Below are 20,800 nucleotides of genomic sequence, written 5' to 3'. Positions count from 1 at the left end.
GATGTCACATGGAAGAAAATGAAGGTACGTCTGAGGCACACAGCCACCTGATACAGCTGCACTCTCTTAAGGTCTGAGTGGAATTGGGCCTCCTCACTAGCGTTGAATTCATTTAACAAACAGATGACTTTCAACCCTAGATAATGATTATCTGTTCATGAATGCAACCTGTATTTGATGTGTAGCTAATCTAACTTAAAACTTTCATCTATTCATATGTAAGGTTATTCTGTGCGGTACAAATTTAAGAGTTTAAGCTCACATTTACCTTTTCCACCACATGTTTAAAATACATTGTTCTTTTCATTCCCTAAACTGTGCATGGTAATGGATCCCAAGCTCAAGTAGAACATTATAGTCAAATCATTTCTATATTTATTTATTTTTCCAGTGCCGAAGATCAACCCCAGGGCTTTGTTTCGAGTATGCAAGGACTCTGCTACAATGTGCCAGCCCTAGCCAGTTTGTGTTTCTTAAATCCATGCAAAATTGAAGCTAAAAAGAAATAACAAAAGCAAACAAACCCCAAACTACACGAGTTGGATGTGAGTTGAACCTAGGTTCCCCATCTCTGGTTACTCAGAGATAAACTCTCATAACGGACACCTAGTGATAATGAGTAAGAAAAGGTGAGACTTCCAGGTAGCCATCAATACGTGACTTTTGAAAGAATTGTCTTTTAAAATGCCTTTGGGTGACACTACTTCTCTCTTGCATTAATATCACCCCAAACAATTTGTTTTACTTATTTGTTGGTTCTTAGACATTTTTATTCAGCCATTGAATACAAATTGATGAAGAGGGGTTTCTTTCTTAAATGTCTTTTACTTACTACCATATTTCTAGCATTTAGACTTGTGTCTTACACATGATTGTGAGTGAGTGTGAACAAGGCACCTGCAGTCATTGGCGTGAAAAGCACATAGTAAATATTGATTTCCATTCACTCAGTCACATATAAACTTGTTTTGTTCCCTCTATGATACTGAAGAATGAAACACTGAGCTACATCATCAGACCCATGCATAACATTTTGAGTAAAAATTATGAGTTTCGGTCTCATGCTTTGCTAGATAATTTTTAAAACGATTTTCTCTTAAACACATGCTAGTGACTACTTACCACAATATTTGAGTTTCCTGACTTCTCTGTCTTTGAATAATGAAATAAGAACTGTTAAAACAGAAAGCAGAGTCATGTATAAAAAAGCTGTGGCTTCCTCCCCTCTTTGTAGGGTGTATGTATTTAGGAAAATCACCTTACCCTCTTAGCATTATCTCTTTCATTTTCTCCCTAGTGAAGAGATATATATCATTATGACATACATTATAAAACTTGGTTACATATTTTGAAGTTATAAGTTATGTAAACATTTTAAAATATGTTGTATTTCAAACATAGGACTAAAATTAAGTATCTTTTGCTCCAAAAATAAATGGAAAATTGATTAAATATTATTTATAAAAAAGTAGATAGTGATCTTTTCTACAAAATTACTTATAAGAGTAAAAAATTGGAAGCATGCTCAATGTTTAACAGTGGTGGAATGGGAAATTATAATAAATTACATAATGGAGTATCAGAGAAAATTAATAAACAGACATCAAAATACTTTTAATTATCATCATTAAATTGTGGAGTTATTTTATTTGTGCTCTAATAAATAAAACTTGCATGGAGATCAGAGGAAAAAGCTAGCCACTATATTAAACAGAGGCCAGGCAATGGTAGCACACACCTTTAATTCTAACATTTGGGAGGCAGAGATTCGTCCAGATCTCTGTGAGTCCAAGGCCACACTGAGAACAGAGCCAGGCATGCTTGCACAAGCCTTTAATCCCAGTGTTAGTTAACCATAGAGGTCTGGAGGTCTGTATAGACAGACAGGAAGTGACAGAGCTAGCCAGAAAGAGGAAGTGATATAGCTGGACAGAGAGAGCAAATCAGATGGCAGAACAGCAAGGCATATAGGTGTGAGTAGACAGGAAGTGGCTACCTTGTTGGCTGAGGATTTCCTAGTGGTAAGACCGTGGCTGGCTTCTTTCTGCTTCTCTGATCCCTTAGTTTTCACCCCAATATCTGGCTCCGGGTTTTTAATTAATAAGGCCTTTTAAGATTCGCGTTACACCAAATAGAGCCATGAGTTATTTTTTTCTGCCATAAACTTCCCTCTGTTCCTTCATCTCTAAGATGTCTGTCTTTTAAGAATCATATCATCTTTTTTGTCTCCTTTGCTCTTAGCACCAAAGAAAGATGATGGGTAGATGTTACTGTCGTTTCTTTTACCTTAATTAGAAAAACATTGCATTTTATTACACTTTTGGAGGGAACATCATCACTAGGAAGAATAGATTAACTTGCTGATGACTATGAAGTTTCAGAAACCATCAATGCCTTCCAACTATCAAAATCTCTTTCTTTGAGTCCCATTGTTCATGGAAGATTTGGAGGCTGGAGTGGACCATCAGTCACAGGGTAGCTTTGAGATGCTGATGAAATATATCATTTGGAATGCAAGGCTTTCACCTTGAAGAAGGGAGTTTTAAAATTCCTTCAACCTAAAACACAGCCTAGAACCTGAGGGTTAATGGTATACCATTTCTCAGGCTTCCAGCTGTCTTCACAAAACACCCTCCCAGGAAAAGCAAATAACTCAAACCAGAAACCAGGACACAGAAGCAAACAGAATTTTCAAACTGACATTGACAATGCATTTGTCTGGTTTGCTTTTCCTTGTGTTTGTATGTTTGTTTGTTTTTCCCCAGTGCTGGTGTGAAAGCTGAGGCTTCACACGTGCCAGCTGAATGTTCTCCCCAGCTCTGTTTTCCCATTCTCAATGCCCTACACTATAACAACATTTAGCAACTTAGACTCACTCTTGTCTCCCAATTATGCAAGTGGGTGAGAAAGATGAAGAAGGTACGATCATAAATTTCTTCCATCAGACCACATTTTATGCTTGAAGGAGACATGTGGTTTCCTAATCAGTTGCTTGTGAACTTTACCAATGTTATCCTGAAATATCCAGGTATCAGAGAAACTGAAGCATTTGTTTCTTATCCCAAGTCAATGTGTCTTCTAGCTCCTATTGACATGCTTCCTAAATTGGGCATATTTTCTTTGAGAAGGAGGAGGAGGGGGGAAGGGGGAGGAGGAGGAGGAGGAGCAGGAATATCAGGATGTTTGTTTGTTTGTTTGCTTGCTTGCCTACAGGACTTCAGTCTTACCTGAGGCTCTTGGAGGATCTCCATCACCGCACGGCAAAGCTCCCTCAGTGCAGGGGATGCCTAAGGCAAACAAGAAGACACATGGGCTGTGCTTCACTTCGCACCACATCTGCACAGAGGGCGAAACTGAAGATGTCTGAAGCACAAGGATATTCCATCTACTCTGCAAAGAGGTCTCGCTGTGGTCCACCAAAACGCGGTAGGGCACTCTTGATTTCTCTCATAATAACCTTTTGGCTGCTAAAATCCTAGGGCCAGGGTGATGGCTCAGCAGGGAAGAGAGTTTGCTGGGGTAGCAAAAGGACTTGAGTTCAAATCCCTAACACCTACATAAAAGTTTTGCATAGCTGAGTGTGTCTGTAACCCCAGCATTGGGATGGAGACAGGTAGATCTTGGGAGTTTGCTGTCTAGACACAGTGACGAAGTTCAGGTTCTATGAGACTCTCATCTCAAAAAACAAGGTGGAGAGAGATGGTGGAAGATGCATGATGTCTATTTTTGGCCTCTGCTTGGGTGTACATGGGTATGCATTCCCATGTACACACACACACACACACACACACACACACACACACACAATTGTGCACACACACAAGAAACACACAAGAAAATTCTTCTTTCCTTGCAGCTGCTATACACCAATGGAGGCTTTCACTGTGGTCCAGTTACACAGTTCTCAACACTTGCTGAGGCATCATGGAACTCTATGACTAAGATAACCTGGGAAGTGCCAACTGGGGATTAGTCTTCCCAGCTTGTAGTGAGGTGCATGTGCATGCCAAAGCTGTGAGCCTCACTGAACATTACTCATTACTGGCTAATTTGAAAATCCTGCAATTGCTCGCACACAATGGGAACTGAAGGACAAGAAGCCGTGCGTGGTGCGCCTAATCTGAGTACCACCCTTTCCAGGTTGCTGACTGCACACCCCGGGATCAGGTTTGTCAAAGCATCAGGGCACAGAATTAGGGCGGGAATCCTGCGGTTGGCAGCCAGCTGGGCGTGGTAAGGAGTGGCACAAATGGACAAGCAGGGGCAAACCTTGCTTTTGCACAGGACCTGGCATAGTCGTCCTGTGAACCACAGATTCCTTAATAGGTTCCTTTCTGGAAGTCAGGGGCAATATAACAGTAGCTAAAGTGTAGCCTGCGAAGATAAACGGACTGAAAACAGACCACAGAATGGACCCTATATCTACACCACACCGTGTTACTGCAGGCTGGTTACTTAATCTCTCTAAACGTCAGTTTCTTCAGCCAGAAATTGGGGTGAGGTCACTGCAGGAAGTTCCTGGAAGGATAAAGACAGGAAAAGCTCTTTGGTTTAATTTGGTGCTGCAGGTACGCTCAACTTAGAAACAGAGAAAAGAGGGCTGGCCGTCAGTATTCCCACCCAGGGCTCCTAATGTGGCTGCCTGTGGTGAGAAGCACAGTCGGCGTCACTGTCCGGTGCTCTTCACATCCTTCCTACCTCCATAGGTCTATTTTTATCTTCTTCCTTCTGTCTGTTGGCTTCCCAGGCAAATCGTTAGATATATATGAATACTACAAAATGGACCGTGTGCATACATGGGGTTTCAATGCATCACGAAATACTCCCCGCTCCGTAATCTACATTCTGGTCTTGAAACACATAGACAAGGCACACAGGACAGGGACTGATACTCTTTTGTATAGAGGAAATGAGGCCCTACAAGATTGTCACTTGTCCAGTACCTTACAAAGTTGTAGTGGACTGTGTAGACTGGGAGCCAGGTCTTCTACTTATAGAGACTCCTTGGTGGCCTCAGCAATGCCAGCTGAGCCTATAGTTAGGAGTTGACTATTTTTCAGTTGTTTTCTGGTGCTGGGGGTGTCACATAAACACTCACTGGGTTTGTGCTCTACCACTAAGGCCCAGTCCCCATCTATTGGGAGCTGCAAGACAGAAGTACACAGTGTGATACGTCCTTCTTTACATGTTTCTTTCAGGGCACTCCATGAAAATCTGGTAATAAAATCCCTATAGATCTTTTTTCAAGTAGCCCATATAGAAATACAGTAAAATCCAAACTAACAAAAATGGAATACTTAGCTACATCCCATGTCAAAGAGCATTTCAACGGAAGAAGACTCTACACGCGTAGGCTGCCTCTCCTTAGGAAAGCGTGTCTAGGCTGGATGAGATTTGGCAATAACATTGACCTTCGACTGGAAACCTTTCAAAATAAGTGTGTTTTCTCTAGCTCTTTTTTGTAAGAAGTCATTGTTCTCAACAATTCTTTAAGGACTTTTGTACATAGGATTGGTAATATTTTATCTTGTATTCATGGACCTTAGAGATATTTTTTATTTGGAGAAATATCTTGAAGTACTGTTCAGATAATCATATAGTTAATAAAATAATAGTTAATGTGAAAATTGATATTTAAAGTATCAAAATGTATTGAAATTAGTATATACACTATAAATGTAAGTGACAGAAAGCACATTTGTCAGGCTCTTCTTAATGGGAGGCCTGCCCCTTTCTGAATGGAGACAGAGGAGGAGTGGATGGAGGAGGGGAGTGGGAAGGCAGAGGAGGGAACAGGAGGAGAGGAAGGAGGGGAAACTGTGGTCGGGATGTAAAATAAATGAAAAATTGAATTAACTTTTAAAAAGGTGTGCAGAAATGAAGTCCAATAAAGAGTTAATTTGTGGAGCTGGGGCAACGGCCCAGTGCTTAAAGTGACTGCTGCCTAAGTGTGGGGACCAGAGTTTGGATCCTCAGAACCCTTATTAAGACAGAGTTGATGCATCAGCCCCATCCCAGCCTTAGAAGGTAGAGACAGGGGAGCCCTAGAGCAAGCTGGTTAGCAAGACTGGCCAAACAGGCAAGGTCTGGGTTTGATTGACAGACCCTACTCCTGTGAATGAGGTGGTAGAGGACTGGAAGATGATTCCTGATGTTACTCTGGAGCCTCCACATGTACAGTGTTCACTCCCCCGACACACACTCATCCCATGTCATTCACCCGACAGTGCTTCTTGTGGTTGGAATATGTCTCCCAGAGACTCACATGGCTGAACACTGGGTCCCCAGTTTGTGACACTTTGAGGGAGTCTGTGGAGCCTTTGGGAGGTGAAGTTTTTGTTGGAGGACGTGGGTCACTGAAGATGGGCCTTGAGGCTCTACAGCCTGGAACCATTTCCTGTTGCTGCCTGCTTCCTGTGTGCTGATGCAATGTGGGTAGCCAGCCTGCTGCTCTTACCACTGCATTTCCCCTGCCGTGACGGACTGTGTCTCCCCGAACTGTAAGCCAGGACAAACCTTTCACCCTTCAGTTGCTTTTGCTGAGATGGTTTTCACAGCAGTGGGAAAGTAACTAAGGCAAATGTTGGAGTTGAAAGTAAAAATTTGAAATATTGTTCAAAAGATCTTGCTTCCCTCCCCTCTGCCTAACCCCATGCAAATGCCTCTGACTTCTGGCAGGGAAATCTCTGCAGCTAGGGGATGGCATTACATCCACTCCTGCCAGGATCACCATATGGAGAACCATATAAATAGTCGCTTAACCTTGGCCAGAGGATGTGGATGAGGCACATTTATTTCTGTCAAGGATTCTGGAGGTACGGAATAGGAAAATAAAGTCAGAACAGTGAACTCTGGGTCCCTGCACTCAGACCTGCAGCTGGAAGTAGCAGCATCCAGGAAAACTGGGGCAAGGATAACACACTTACTTCCTGTTCCTTGTGTCTCCATGTGGAGGAGGTAGGCTAGCACTCCCCTCATCCCTCCTCCTATGGGAAAAGAGGTGAGCTGCCTCCTGGGCAGCCTGGAAGCCGGGAAGTGGACCTGCACACCTCAGTCCTTTGTCTTCTGTACCAGCATGCTGGTCAGCTGTACTCATGTGGGATCTGCCTCAGCCCCCACTGCCTATGCCCTTCCAGAAAGCTTGATTCTGGTACTAAATCTAGAACAATATCCAAATTAGCTTTTTGATAAGTGTTCCAATAGGTTCCAAACTCATTTAAGAGCAAGATAGAAGCTCTCTAGATAGAGCAGTAGGTATAGCATTTTTAACACAATTTGATTTTGAGCATTTGATAGCTCAAAATTTCCATAATAAATTTATTTTACTTAAAAATAAAAGGTTAGCCTTTTAAAACAGAAGCCCATGGTACTGGTAATACCTGAAGATAATATAGTAATATCTAACATGTGAACAGTCTTAGTGAGTTCAAAGGGGGAAATTGAGGTTTTTTTTTTTTTAAGCAGCAGAACATGCCTCCATTACTACAAAACACCTCCATATGAAATTACCTGAGGCTGGGGACCAGTAGACAGAAAGGATGAACAAGCTTCATGCACCTGTAGAAACCAAAGACATCAGTTACACCCCAGACATAGAAAAGAGCCCCAATCCGAAAGCAGACTTTACAGTGTCATCATGGCAACCAAAGAGCCACACAGCTTTGAACCCTAAGTTCAGAGAAGAGGAAACTCTAAAGCCTTATTAGAAAGTCCTGCATGCTGAGAGTGACAGTATATCCCATCTCTGAGGCAGGGGGATTGCTATGAGTTAGATGCCAGCTTGGACTGCATAGAAGATTGAAGGCTGGGATGCATGCCAAAACCCTATAGAAAGGAAAGAAAGAGAAGGAAGAAAGAAGAGAGAAGGGGGAGTGTGAAAGGACAAAGGAAGAGAAAGGAAGTCCTGGAATTGGGAGTTGTCCAAGAGTCCCTCCCAACCATTGGAATATTTGCCCCCAATAACAGCTGATAAAGACCATCAGAGTATATGAAGATTCCTCAAACACTGATGCAAAGGTAAGAGTTCTGAAATCATTCAGCCTGACCAACCTGAGAACATGACCAAAAAATTAGCCTCAAAATGGAGTGCCATTGGTTGCTGTACAATTCTGCATTGGACATGACTCTTATGTCATCTCACTTAGCCTCATAACTGAATGACACACAGCATATAGGAAAACTCTTAGGACAACATAAGCCATAGGGCTCCATCTCCTAATGAATGCTTACTCAACTATGGCTGGCAACTTCTATTCTCAGTCTTTATCTTAAAGAGAAAATGTTAGAGGTTTCACATTGTCGTATACAAGCTGCATTAGCTGACACAGGCCTATAATCCCAGCACTTGGAGGCTGTGGCAAGAGGATTCCAAGTTCTAGACCAGCTTGAACTACCTAGTGAGATTGTCATGAACAAGCAGAATAAAACACAAGCAGAGATTTGTAGTAATCATCAAACCCTCTGCTGGCAAGTTAAGCCCGAAGCTGTGTGTCTGCAGGGTTTATGCATGTCACTGGTGGCCTTTCAAAACAGGATCAGAAAAAACAAAAAACAAAAAACAATAGCACTGATGCTTGGGTGTCTGGGGTGGTTTCAGTTAAATCTTCTTTATGGCATAGCATCACAGAACCTCTTCCAGTGTCAGAATTCTTTATTGGTCTACTTAATTGAAATTGTCTTCTCACACCAGACTAAGAGGGGTAGTTACATTCCACAATTGTAACTTCTCAAGCTCCTTGTGGCTTCCAAGTTGACAACATCGTGAAATACACAATTCTTGAGCTTAGAGAAAAGAAAGGGAATAAGCTAGTATAGAAAAGCATGGTCTCACCTCTGTCACATCCAGCTCACAGAACACATCATTCTGCATATCACAGGTATGTGAGGAATATTTAGAAATTGTGCCATGTACTAGCTCACACACACACACACACACACACACACACACACACACACACACACACAGAGAGAGAGAGAGACAGAGACAGAGAGACAGAGAGAGAGAGAGAGAGAGACAGAGACAGAGAGAGAGACAGAGAGAGAGAGAGAGAGAGAGACAGAGAGAGAGAGAGAGACAGAGAGAGAGAGAGACAGAGAGAGAGAGAGAGAGAGAGAGAGAGAGAGAGAGAGAGAGAGAGAGAGAGAGAGACTTTTTGAGTCAAGAGTTATATTGTATTTAACTTGACCAGAGTCAATGTTAAATAAAAGTTCTTGAATTGAGTTGAATTTTTGAAAAATAAAAAATGTAAAACAAGAAGTTAACCAAAGGGCTGACAAGACGCTGCCCTCTGAAGCTGTGAGCATTGCCTGGTGCACAATGCCATTATCTCCCAACACACGGTCTTTGAGTTGGTAGGCTGGGAGGGGATGGCTTCTCCTGAAGCATTCATGGTGCAGAGGCGGGTAGCCATTGCACACCCCAAGGAAACTGTTGGGTAACACTGCTACAGCAATAGTATGCTGCGACACTTGGCTAGTATGTTAATGTCTTTAACTCTCCTTTCCTATAAAAGAAGGACACCAAGCTGCCCCTGTATATGTGAACCAGCCTATGCACAAGAACAGGAAGCCTTGAACCTCTGCTAACTGATCCGTGCATCAAGCTGCTCAAAGAAAAACATCAGAAACTTCACAAACCTAATTAACCCAATTAGGAGATCATTGTAAAGCTTCTGGGTTTTGTTCTCATTCACTGGCGAGGGGACAGCAGCTCCATTCTCTCCCTCACCATGTGGGGTAAGCATTGGCCAGCTTTCCTCCGCTGATGGCTCCGCTGGTTTCTACTGCGGCTATCTGCATGGTCCGTTGGCGAATTTGTTTGAAATGGACAGACCTCGGAACATGGCTGGAAAAGCGCATGCTTCCAGTGTCTGGGCCACTCAAATGTAAAAGCCTCCAGCAGGAAAAAACAAAACAAAACACCTCTTTTGTGTTGCTAACAGGTCACCTTCTGTGCACTGCTGTTGGGGTTTTGTTTTGTTTTGGGGGAGCTATACATGGTCTTAGTGTGTAGCCCAGAAAGGCTTTAAAATTGCCTCCTGAATACTGGTACTGCAATTATATGCTACCACACTTGGCTAGCATATTAATTTCCTTAAATATCTTTTCCTATAAAGGAAGGACAATGTTTTCATAGCAACCCTTCTTTGTAGTATTATGTTCCAAAATATTTTCCAAAGCTATTCATGGAAAGGGATCATTGCAAGCTAAAATATATTTTACATATTGTACATTAGTGTGAATTATTTCAAGTATTCCCCTTGCTTTATGTTTTTCCCACGTTCTTTGGTGATCTAGTGAAGTAGAGACACTTCTATTCAACTCTATGAATATCTGTACTTTTTAAAGAATGTTCGGTGCCTGATACTTATCATTTGGTTTTTTTTTCCCTTACGTGCTTTTTTGGGGGCTGGCCTAAGAACAGAAAGTTCTCAGCTTGAAGCACAGCATAATCATTAGCCTCGTTTGTAATATTTCCATTTATTTTCCTCACTCCATCCTCTCATAGACAACCCTTCTAATGTATTTGATATGCACCTTACATTTGTAAATGGTCTTGTGAAATCTAAGACTTTTCACTTATTTTCCACTTAACTAGCCGTGATGCTAAGTGTACATCTAACATATGGCTTCTACCCGTTGTATAGCCCTCTAGACTATGCATGATAGCATGTTGCCTATCCACTTCCTGGGGTGGACAGGCAGCTGGGTCCCATTTAATACTTTCCACTACAAACAGAGCTGCAGCAGGCTGTTAACTCTCTTCCTGTGAAAAGCTTCCTGGGGACTCTCTTCCCAGGGGAGGAAATGCTGCAGCATTTTTGAAATTCTGTTGGAGAAGTTTTCCCTGATCCTCACTCACCTAGATACATCTCTCCTGTTCCTCTATGATTTATCTTTTATATTTGGCTCTTTAATTCCCCTCATATCATCTTTGTACAGAGTATTGGTTTTATGTCCCTTGATACAGTGAGTCGGTTTCAACCTGTTCTTTTCTTCCTTGGACTTGTAGTGTTGTTTATGTGTGTGTCCATTCTGTCTTTGGTCTGACTTCTTCCAGAAACAGTCTTTTTAGAAAATGATGTGGCTAGGGATATAAGGAGTAGAGCACTTGTCTAACACAACTAATTCTCTGGGTTGAATCCCCAAGTACTGCAATAAATAAATAAGCAAATAGAAATGGAAGACAGGAAAACAGAAGAGGCTATAAGGCAAGTGTGTCTTTTTAGGAGTGAACCATGAAAGATCAGCAAAAGAGTGAAGAAGAGAAACTGGGATGAGAAGGAATTTACTAAGGGATCGTCACCATGACCTACAGGTGTTCTGTCTGTCTAGAGGTGTCTGGAAGAGAGTGTAGAATAGGTTGCCAACAGCCATGCTGAGGGAGTTAAGGGAGCAAAAATATTTTCCTAACACCTCCCTTGCTGGACCATTTGAGTGCTACCGTTTATGGTGGTGGTGGGAGGCAACTCTGATTTTGCCAACACCTGCAGGGCAGGCGGAGCAAGCAGAGCCACAGAGGCTTGCAATAAGAAGTTAACTGGCGTACCTGGGACAGCAACTGTTAAAAGGCTGGACTCTCCAAGCGCTAGCTTTTATTCTATTACTTCATGCTTTTATTTTTGGGTCCTTATCTGACTTTTCTAAGCTGGAGTTTTATGATAGTCTTCGTAAGCCAGAACAGATAGTTCTTGCCCTTAAGCTCCCTGTGTTTAAAATGTCCTCAGGATTTGTAGACATTTAGTTTTTCGTGTCAGTGTTAGGTTAAATTTAGATGCTCCTTTAAAAAAGTAAGTAGAATTATTCTAAATAAAACCACACTGATACTATGGGATTTGCTTTGCTTTTATTAATTTGAAGAAGATTAGGTGTTTTTGTTTTGTTTTGTTTTGTTTTGTTTTTTTATCATAGTGAATGAATTCTACCAAGTCCTCTGGGCAAAGCACTTGTCACAGAAAGGTTTAAGCTGGATCCCCAACACTCATATAAAAAGCCACCATGCTTGAAATCAGAATTGGGGAAGCAGAGGTGTATGTGTGGGTGTGTGTGCCATGGGGCTCACTGATCAGCCAGTCCCAGCCTAACCTATGAACTCCAGATCTCAGTCATTAACAAACCTCTTAGCAAGGTAGAAAAAGAAAAGTTCCTTAGCTAGGTAAATGCAGGCTTGTGAATGCTAGAGAAAGGTTCCCTTTTATAGAGAAATGTGTGAAACGTTGACTGTGTAAGAAAACATGGGCTTTGGCCAATGACACAAGAAAGGAATTCTGAGTTCAGGGCATTTTAAAAACTGATCATTTCATACCTGCATGTATAATGTGGTTCTGATCAAAGCCACTGCATTCACTCCCCTCCTCCCACCTCCCCATCACTTTTCCCTCCCAATCTCATGTGCTTTGTTTGTTTGTTTGTTTGTTTTTGTTTTTTTGTTTTTTTGTTTTTGTTTGTTTTTGTTTTTGTTTTTGTTTTTGTTTTTTTGAGACAGTTTCTTTGGGTAGCCTTGGCTCTCCTGGAACTCCTTCTGTAGACCAGGCTGGCCTCAAACTCACAGAGATCTGCTTGCCTCTGCCTCCCAAATGCCTGGCTTCATGTGTTCTGATTTCATTCAGTGCTGCAGGGATGTGCTTGGGCATAGGAGCATCTTCTGGAGCACAGGTAGCCTTGAACGCAGCTTGTACTTTTGGACTTTTATAATGAAACAAAATGTTCTCTGAAGTCTTAGCTATAGCTTGCAATTTTTGATTTGTAGAGTTTTTGTTATTCAATTCTAATTCTAATTTCCTTTTTGTTCTAGAGTCATTCACCAAAAATGCTACTTTATTTGAGGTGTTTAAGTCATGGATTTGTTATTATTTTCTTACTGTATTGCATTATGTTTGGAAAAAATCTGCTAGATTCTTTCTAATTTATGGAACCTTCCTTTCTAACCTAATTCATTCTGGTTTTTTTAGTGCTCAAGTTTTCCTATGAGTTTCCACCAGTTGTTAGTCTGGTGGACACTGAGGCTGAATTATTGGTATGTGCTAATGATGATGGCCACATCTTCTTGTTCATCTTATGTAAGCATATAAATGCCTGCCTCTCCATTTTGATAGCTTGCTTATTTGATTTTATTTAATCAGCTATTATGACTACTAACTCAGTTTTCTTTCAGTTCATATTTGCTTTGTACATCATTCCCATCCTTCCATACTTAAATTCCTCCCCATGTTATGTGTGGCTCTTGTATGGGGAAGTGATGGAATGGATATACTAGGCATTCACCTTAGGATTTTGCATAAGCCAGGCAAGCATTCAGCCACTGAAATGGATCTTCAGCTATTAGGTGTGACTCTTTTTTTTTTTTTTAAGATTTATTTATTTATGTATATGAGTACCTTATTTGCATGTATGCCTGCATGACAGAACAGGGCATCAGATCCTATTATAGATGGTTGTGAGCCACTATGTGGTTGCTGGAAATTGAACTTAGGACCTCTGGAAGAGTAGCCAGTACTCTTAACCACTGAGCCATCTCTCTAGCCCCCAAGGGGTGATTCTTAATAAATAACTATTCCTAGATACTTAACAAATAGAACACAGATCCAATCTGAGAATTCATGTCTATAAGTGGTATACTTAACATGTTCACATTTATTATAATTACTTTTTGTTTTGTTTTGTTTTGAGACAGAGTTTCTCTGTGTAGCTTTGTGCCTTTCCTGAAACTCACTCTGTAGCCCAGGCTGGCCTCGAACTCATAGAGATCTGCCTGCCTCTGCCTCCCGAGTGCTGGGATTAAAGGCATGTGCCACCACCACCCGGCTAGTTACTCTATTTTTAAAGCTTGTTTCTGCGTTCAAAGTTTTACTATTTGCTGTATTATTTCCTTTTATCTTTCCTTCCCTCTTTTTAAGCATTTCCTGAGATAGGATCTTGAGATTCATGTATCTTCATATATGTATGAATCTATGGATCAGGCTGGCCTTAAACTTACATACCTCAGTTTAGTCTCAAACCCACAGGAACCCTCCTGCCTCAGCCTCCCAAGTGCTAGAATTATAGGTGTGTTTCACCATGTCTGGCTCTTTTATTTTAATAAAACACTCTTAATTATTATGATGTCACAATGCTGGTGAAATCACAGTTGTTTCCAAAGTTCGATCACACTATTTCACTTTACCATAGTAATTATAAAGAAGAGCAAAGTTTTCACTCATTTTTGCAAGGATAATTTTTTACCTTATTCCACAATTGTAGTTCCTGTTCTGGCTGTAATCTTGGAGGTGATATTGGAGCACCTAAAGATAAAATTTTGAATACACATTAATGGTACTGTGATAAGCAGTTCAAATACAATATTTCTTAATCCTCATGTCAAACTTCTAGGCAGGTATTATTATTATTATTATTATTATTATTATTATTATTATTATTTTATTCCTAATTCATGACAAGAAAGCAGAAGCAAGGGAGTTTGCCTAAGACAATCTAAATCAATAGACACAAGAGTCATGTGTTTGATTTTGTTTTGTTTTGGAGACAGAAGGTCACTGTGTCTCCCAAGCTACCCACAAAAGACAATCATCTGCCTCAGTTTCCTGAGTGCTAGAATTACAGATGCACACCTCTATGCTTGGCCTCAATGCAGATTGCCAAACATCTCTGGCTGACATAAATCCTGATAAGTTCTATTTCCCCTAAATCTGTTGCTTGTATTGCCTGAAGTTTTTAGCAGGCTTTCACTATCATTTAGGTTATGATAATAGTCACAATTAGCTACAGTTTCTGTGCTATTGATTTGATTCTGGTGTGTGTGTGTGTGTGTGTGTGTGTGTGTGTGTGTGTGTGTGTGTGCTGGGACTCAAACCAAAGGCCATGAGCATACTAGGCCTTTTACTAACATTGCTCGGTCCTTCACATGCTCAACTATGTTCATAGCAGCATTATTCATAATGCTGGAACATTCCAGAACCTGGAAACAACCTGGATGCCCCTCAAACAAAGAATGGATAAAGAAAATGTAGTACATATATACAATGGAGTACTACTCAGCAGTAAAAAAAACAATGACATAATGAAATTTGGAGGCAAATGGATGGAACTAGAAAATATAATCCTGAGTGGTGTAACCCAGACTCATAAGTGGTGATACTAGATGTAAAGCAAAGGATAACCAGACTACAACCCACAGCTCCTGAGAATCTAAGAAACAAGGAGGACCCTAAGAGGAACACATAGGATAGCCCAACAAAAGAGAAATAGATGAGCAAACTGGAGGTGAGGAGGATAATGAAGGGCAAGGAATGGGGGATGAGCACATAAGGAAATGGGAGGTTCAAGCTGGAACAGGACAGAGTGTAAGAGCAAGGAAAGAGACAACATGATAAATTAAGACATCATGGGAACAGGGAGAAATAGGGTGCTAGAGAAGTTCCCAGGAATCCACAAGAATGACCCCACCTTAGACTACTGGCAATAGTTAAGAGGGTGCCTGAACTGGTCTACTCTGGTAACCAGATTAGTGAAAACCTTAACTGTCATCATAGAGCCTTCATCCAGTTACTGACGGAGGAAGATGCAGAGATCCATGGCCAGACACCAGGCCGAGCTCCAGGAGTCCAATCAATGAGAGAGAGAGGAGGGATTCTATAAGCAAGGGACATCGAGATCATGATGGGAAAACGTACAGAGACATTTGGCCAGCCAAACTAGTGGAAACTCATGAACTGTGGACCAATAGCTGTGGAGCCTCCATGTGACTGGACTAGGCCCTCTGGATAGGTGAGACAGTTGTTTAGCTTGAACTGTTGGGGGGGGGCACCAGGCAGGGGGAACAGGATCCATCCCTGGTGCATGAGCAGACTGTTTTGGAGCCTAATGCCTAAGGTGGGACACTTTGTACAGCCTTGGTGCAGTGGGTAGGGGCTTGGACCTGCCTCAACTGAATGTTCCAGGCTCTGCTGACTCCCCATGGGGGACCTTGACTTGGAGGAGGTGGGAATGGAGGGAGGATTGGGGGTAAGGATGGGGGTGGGAAGAGGGAGGAGGGGGGGATCTGTGGTTGGTATGTAAAATGAATATAAATTTTTTTAGTAATAAAAAAAGGGAAAAAAAACAATGCCCAGTCCTTTCTGTGGTGGTGAGTTTGTTTTAGAAATAACTTTATAAGCATCATGCAGAGAGTTGATTAAATTGAGAACCAGTGGAACTCCCTTTCATGGAAAAATCCTTCACACAGTGATATATTTCTCACCATACCACAACGATACATGTCAGGTACAGTTCCCCTGATGAGCTACATTCTGAGCTCTTTCTGCCTGCAGGAAAGGATTAATCTGTAATTTCAAATCTTCATAAAAGTACCTGGAGATCTTCCTGAGTGAGACCGTTTGACAAGCACTTCTATGATTTATTCATCTTTATTTTATATGTTTGAGTATTTGTCTGCACATATATATGTGCACTACATGCATGTCTGGTGCCTGAGAAGGCCAGAAGAGAGCATCAGATCCCATGGACAGTTGCAAGGTCCCATGTGAGTGCTTGGGAACAGAACCCAGGACCTCTGCATGAGCAGCACATGTTTTAACCACCAAGCCATCTCTCCAACTCCAGCATTCCAGTTTAAAGAATGCAGTTTTCCAATCCCAGCCCTTATCTTCCCAGGACAAAGTGAAGTTTCTAATCAGCAAACCTGCATTAGGCTAGACTTCCTTACCAAGGCCATTGGGAGCTTGACTGACTGCATCCAAACCCTAAGCTCCCATGAGCCACTTAGAACGACCATTGTGCTTAACCACTTATATCTAAATCAGAAAGGGGATACTTTGTAGCTCTTCTGCAAGACACATTAAGTCCAGTCTCAGGGTAAGAAAGGTGCAGAAGCTAAAATAAAATATTCTTCTATAATTGGTAGAAATCCACTAATATCATCTGACTGAACATTGTTTTTCTCTCCCCTGTTCTAGAGTTGATACAACATTCCCCTCAAGCCCCTTTATGGTGTAGTCTTGTTTCTCCTGGGTAAACTGTAAAAAAAAAAAAAAAAAAAAAAAAAAAAAAAAAAAAAAAGAGGTTATTTCGTTCAAGTTCTGGGAACTGTAAATCTAAGCTCCAGCCTTGAGTGAGGGCCTCAGGATGGATAGGGAACTGCTAGACCAGTGGTTCTCAACCTTCCTAATGCTGCCACCTTTTCAATTAGTTCTCAGGCTGTGCTGACCTCCAGCCATAAAATTATTTTCATTGATACTTCATAACTAATTTTGCTACTGTTATGAATTATAAATATTTTGAGAGGTAGAGTTGTGTCGGAAGGGTTGAGACCCAAAGATTGAGAACCACCGTGATAGAGTAATTGTGTAATGAGAGAGAAAGCCAGAGGGCAGGGAGGAGCCAATCTCAGTCTTATAACAACCTACTCTCCAATGATCTAGAGTCCCAAGGGAACTCCTTTAATCCCTTCTGAGGGCAGACTGACACACCCAACTACCTACTAATCAGACCAACACACCCAATTACCTACCCACGTCCCACTAACCTCACTTCTCAAAGGCTCATCATCTCTCAGCATTACCACCCTGAGAACCTAGATTCCAAAACTTAAACTCTGGAGAGTGTGCTCAATCCATGTTCCTGGGATGTGGACTTTACACAGCACTGGCAGGAACTGGTACTTGCACTACCCTCCACATTTTCCAAAACAGCACCGCTATTTTCTTCTAGGTCATTAAAAAAAAGGGGGGGGGCAGCTTTTGCTCATTTTCATTGAGGTATTTCTATTTAAGCACTAGGTAATAAAACAAACCTGATCACTTTAAAGGTGACACGCATGTTGTTCTTGCTAACACTTCCCTGCAGTTAGCATGTGAGAAACGGTTCCTATTAACTGAACATTAAGAATTAGTCGATGAACGAGAGATCTGGGTAGGAAAGACTTTCATTGTTCGTCTTTGCCATTTGATCTCTTATTGCTGCCGGCATAATCAAGTGACTGGCAGAGAGATACCCAAAGTATATTTCTCTTTGTGAGAAATTTCCCTCTTCCAACATGTTCTCCGAGTTAACTGTTTCCACCAGCGTGCCTGGCTGGCCTTTATTGTCTCACTAGCTCATGCCCTTGTGGTCTCTTCTACTTTCCCCCCCTTTTCCTAAGAATGCTACGTTTATTGACATTTATTTTCTTCTGCTTTTATGGCATTTGCTTTGTCTCTCTTTTTTTTAAAGAAGTATCTAGCTACTGTCTGTACTTGTTAGATTACCTCCAACTCTTGCTTAGGTATGCTTTGCATGTCCCTACCCCCATGTTTAGGAGCTTGGGACTAATAGCAGATCACACTGGCTGTTCACCCCCACCCACTCCCCATCCCACTCCATTTTAAAAGAGAGATGAAATTTGTTTTTTCCTCTCTGAAAGGGAATTAAGACAGACAAAGGCAATCAGGGAACTTCCCGGACAGTGGAGAAAGCCTTTTGCTTGAATAATATCAAGGTTATTTATGATGGGATAGGTCAGCCAGCACATTTGCTCTTCTGGAAGTAAAAGTGAAGGCTCATCTATTTTTTAGGAACCTACTGTCCACCCAGTTCTCCAAGACAGTGATTTCCCACAGCACATTGCATGCAACATTCATGGAAAAGCTTTTCCCCCTAACAAAACATTTTTTTAAAAACTATAGTTATCAGGGCTGCATCCATGGCTAAGAGCTCTGTGTGTTCTTCCAAGAGCCTAGGTTCAATTCCCAAGACCCAAAACCTCACAACTATCTCTATAACTTAGTCCCAGGGGATGCCACAACCTCTTCTGGCCTCCCTGGACTCCAGGCACACATGTGAGGCACAGACATACACGCAGACAAAACACCCACATACATTAAATAAATAAATACAAATACAAATAAAGGCTATGATTATCTGGCTACAGGCAGTTTTTCTGCCACTGCCAGGCTGCTAATCTCTTTGCTAGGCATTAAGTAAACCTGCTTTGTTTCTTTAAAAACAAAACAAGACACTGTAATTATCTCCTTCCTTGAGAAGGAAAATGAAATTATCATTCTAATATTTCCAATAAAATATTTAAAAGACAAAAGGCTAATTTAGCTTTCATAAGTCATGGTGAGTTAGTACTGCAGAAGGTTCATATGCTACCATGTAGTTGCTATCTGGCTGTCTTTTCTTTCAGAGGACAAACTTGTGGGCACTGGGATTGAACTCACGTCTTCATGCTTGGCATGAGGCACCTTTACCAGATGAGCCATGAGACTCTCCCTGTTACCTTGCTTTTCAAATGAGGAAGCCTGTTCTTCCTCAATGTCTCAGGAACAAAGATCAAAATAATGAAAAGAAGGCAATAAAAACAGGTCAGGAAAAGAATATTTGGCTCTTTCCATCTCTAGTTGAGGGCTAGGCTCTGAGCTCCCCGAAAGCGCTCTGTGGCTGTGATGTGAAGTCACTCAGTATTTCCGAAAAATTAACAACCTGCTGATCTGGGCCTAAGCCAGAGAATTCACGTTTGTAACAAGGCAGTGTTTGGAATTTGAAGGACCCTAATAATGCAGGAATGAGTGACAGCCTCCCAGGTTACCTGGTAACTGAACTGTCTTTACAAGGGACACATTTCGCTCTGCCGCTCATTGGGAGCCTCAGAACTTCCTCCCTGGTCTTGCTGATTCTGTGTTTCCTGGGAGCCAAACTGGGGAAGTCCCTGTTGTGATCAGGTCCCAGCTGCCTTGCTAGTCTTAGGTGCCTATCGCTAGAAACCCTGGTAAGCCTTGCATGCTTGCTTCAACTTTCTGTGATCAGAACTCTCTAATCCTTCTGAGAACCTGTAAGCCTCCGGCCCCTCCTCCACTTGTGTGTAACTCAACAGCCAGCTTACCTGGAGGCCGAGCACACCCCAACTTTACCTAGCCTTGGCAAGGGAAGCAGCAGACTTTTTCCCCTCCAATAACTGCGATGAAAGGGAAAGTATTTTAATTTTCGTTTAACTCCCACTACGGAGTCTGCAGACCGTCTCTGCTGCTTCCCCAGCTGCCTGTGGTCCTGAGCCAGACCATGGCTTCAGTGGAAGAGGCAAGGAAGCTAGCGGAGAGCAACCGGTGCAGCAGGAGCCTGAGGAGCGAGGGAGGCAGAAGGCGGAGGATGGCATCTTACCTCTGCAGGCATCCGTGAGGCAGGCAAGGAGCAGCAGCAGCGACAGCAGTGGGGATGGAGAGGCCACTTGTCTCCCAGACAGCCCCTGGCGGCTACACGCTGCTCGAGACATCTCCATCACTTCCAAGCAGCTCTGGAGAGGGGAACCAGGGACCCTGTGCTGTGCGGGGGTATTCTGGCTGTCCCTCAGCGTCGGGTCCCCTGTGCGTCTCTTGCTGAGCTCAGCCACCAAAGTGACCATCACTGCGCACCACCAACTTTTAAATCTGGCGCACACGTGGGCTGGGCCAGTGTGGTCTCCGCGGGTGACCTCGCCGCCCCTGGCTCCCTGGCGTCACCCGGACCTGCTGCCGCCCCCGCGGGACATGCTCTCCCTGGCCGGGTGTCTGACTCAGGGCACCACGCAGTTGGCTCTGAGATGGAGAGTGAAATATTAAACCATGGTGGTCCACTCCCACCTGTGGTAGGACTTGGGTGGGAGCCAGGACTTGAGGGGTGTCAGCCTCCAGAGCCTGAAATCAGGGTAATCAAGATGGCAGAGGTGACAGCACTGTCCCCTATGTCTCTTGGATTGCCACAGTATGCCTAGCCCCCAGGGCATCAGAGCGATGCTACTTCCACCACAATGTAGTGAGGACGGTGCTGTCCAAACCCCCAAACGCCTGCAAAG

The 20,800-nt window shown here is 42.5% G+C and overlaps 1 protein-coding gene across 1 annotated transcript in view; it reads right to left on the bottom strand.

The window, feature by feature from the left end:
- Nmu (neuromedin U) overlaps positions 1-20,301 on the bottom strand; it is a 28,036-nt gene extending 7,735 nt beyond the window's left edge. The window contains exons 1-6 of the mRNA XM_036200413.1: positions 20,131-20,301; positions 14,221-14,279; positions 7,510-7,557; positions 3,228-3,287; positions 1,264-1,293; positions 1,123-1,173 (exon numbers count right to left, since the gene is read on the bottom strand). Coding sequence (XP_036056306.1) covers positions 1,123-1,173; positions 1,264-1,293; positions 3,228-3,287; positions 7,510-7,557; positions 14,221-14,279; positions 20,131-20,248 — 366 coding nt within the window. The 5' untranslated portion in view covers positions 20,249-20,301. The remainder of the gene's footprint in view (positions 1-1,122; positions 1,174-1,263; positions 1,294-3,227; positions 3,288-7,509; positions 7,558-14,220; positions 14,280-20,130) is intronic.
- Between the last annotated feature and the right edge of the window lie 499 nt (positions 20,302-20,800).

The sequence above is a fragment of the Onychomys torridus genome, chromosome 10 (genome assembly GCF_903995425.1).
Source record: "Onychomys torridus chromosome 10, mOncTor1.1, whole genome shotgun sequence".
NCBI classification, from domain to species: Eukaryota; Metazoa; Chordata; class Mammalia; order Rodentia; family Cricetidae; genus Onychomys; species Onychomys torridus.
Note: the sequence above shows the minus strand (reverse complement) of the source record. Positions and strands in the feature narration are given on the sequence as shown.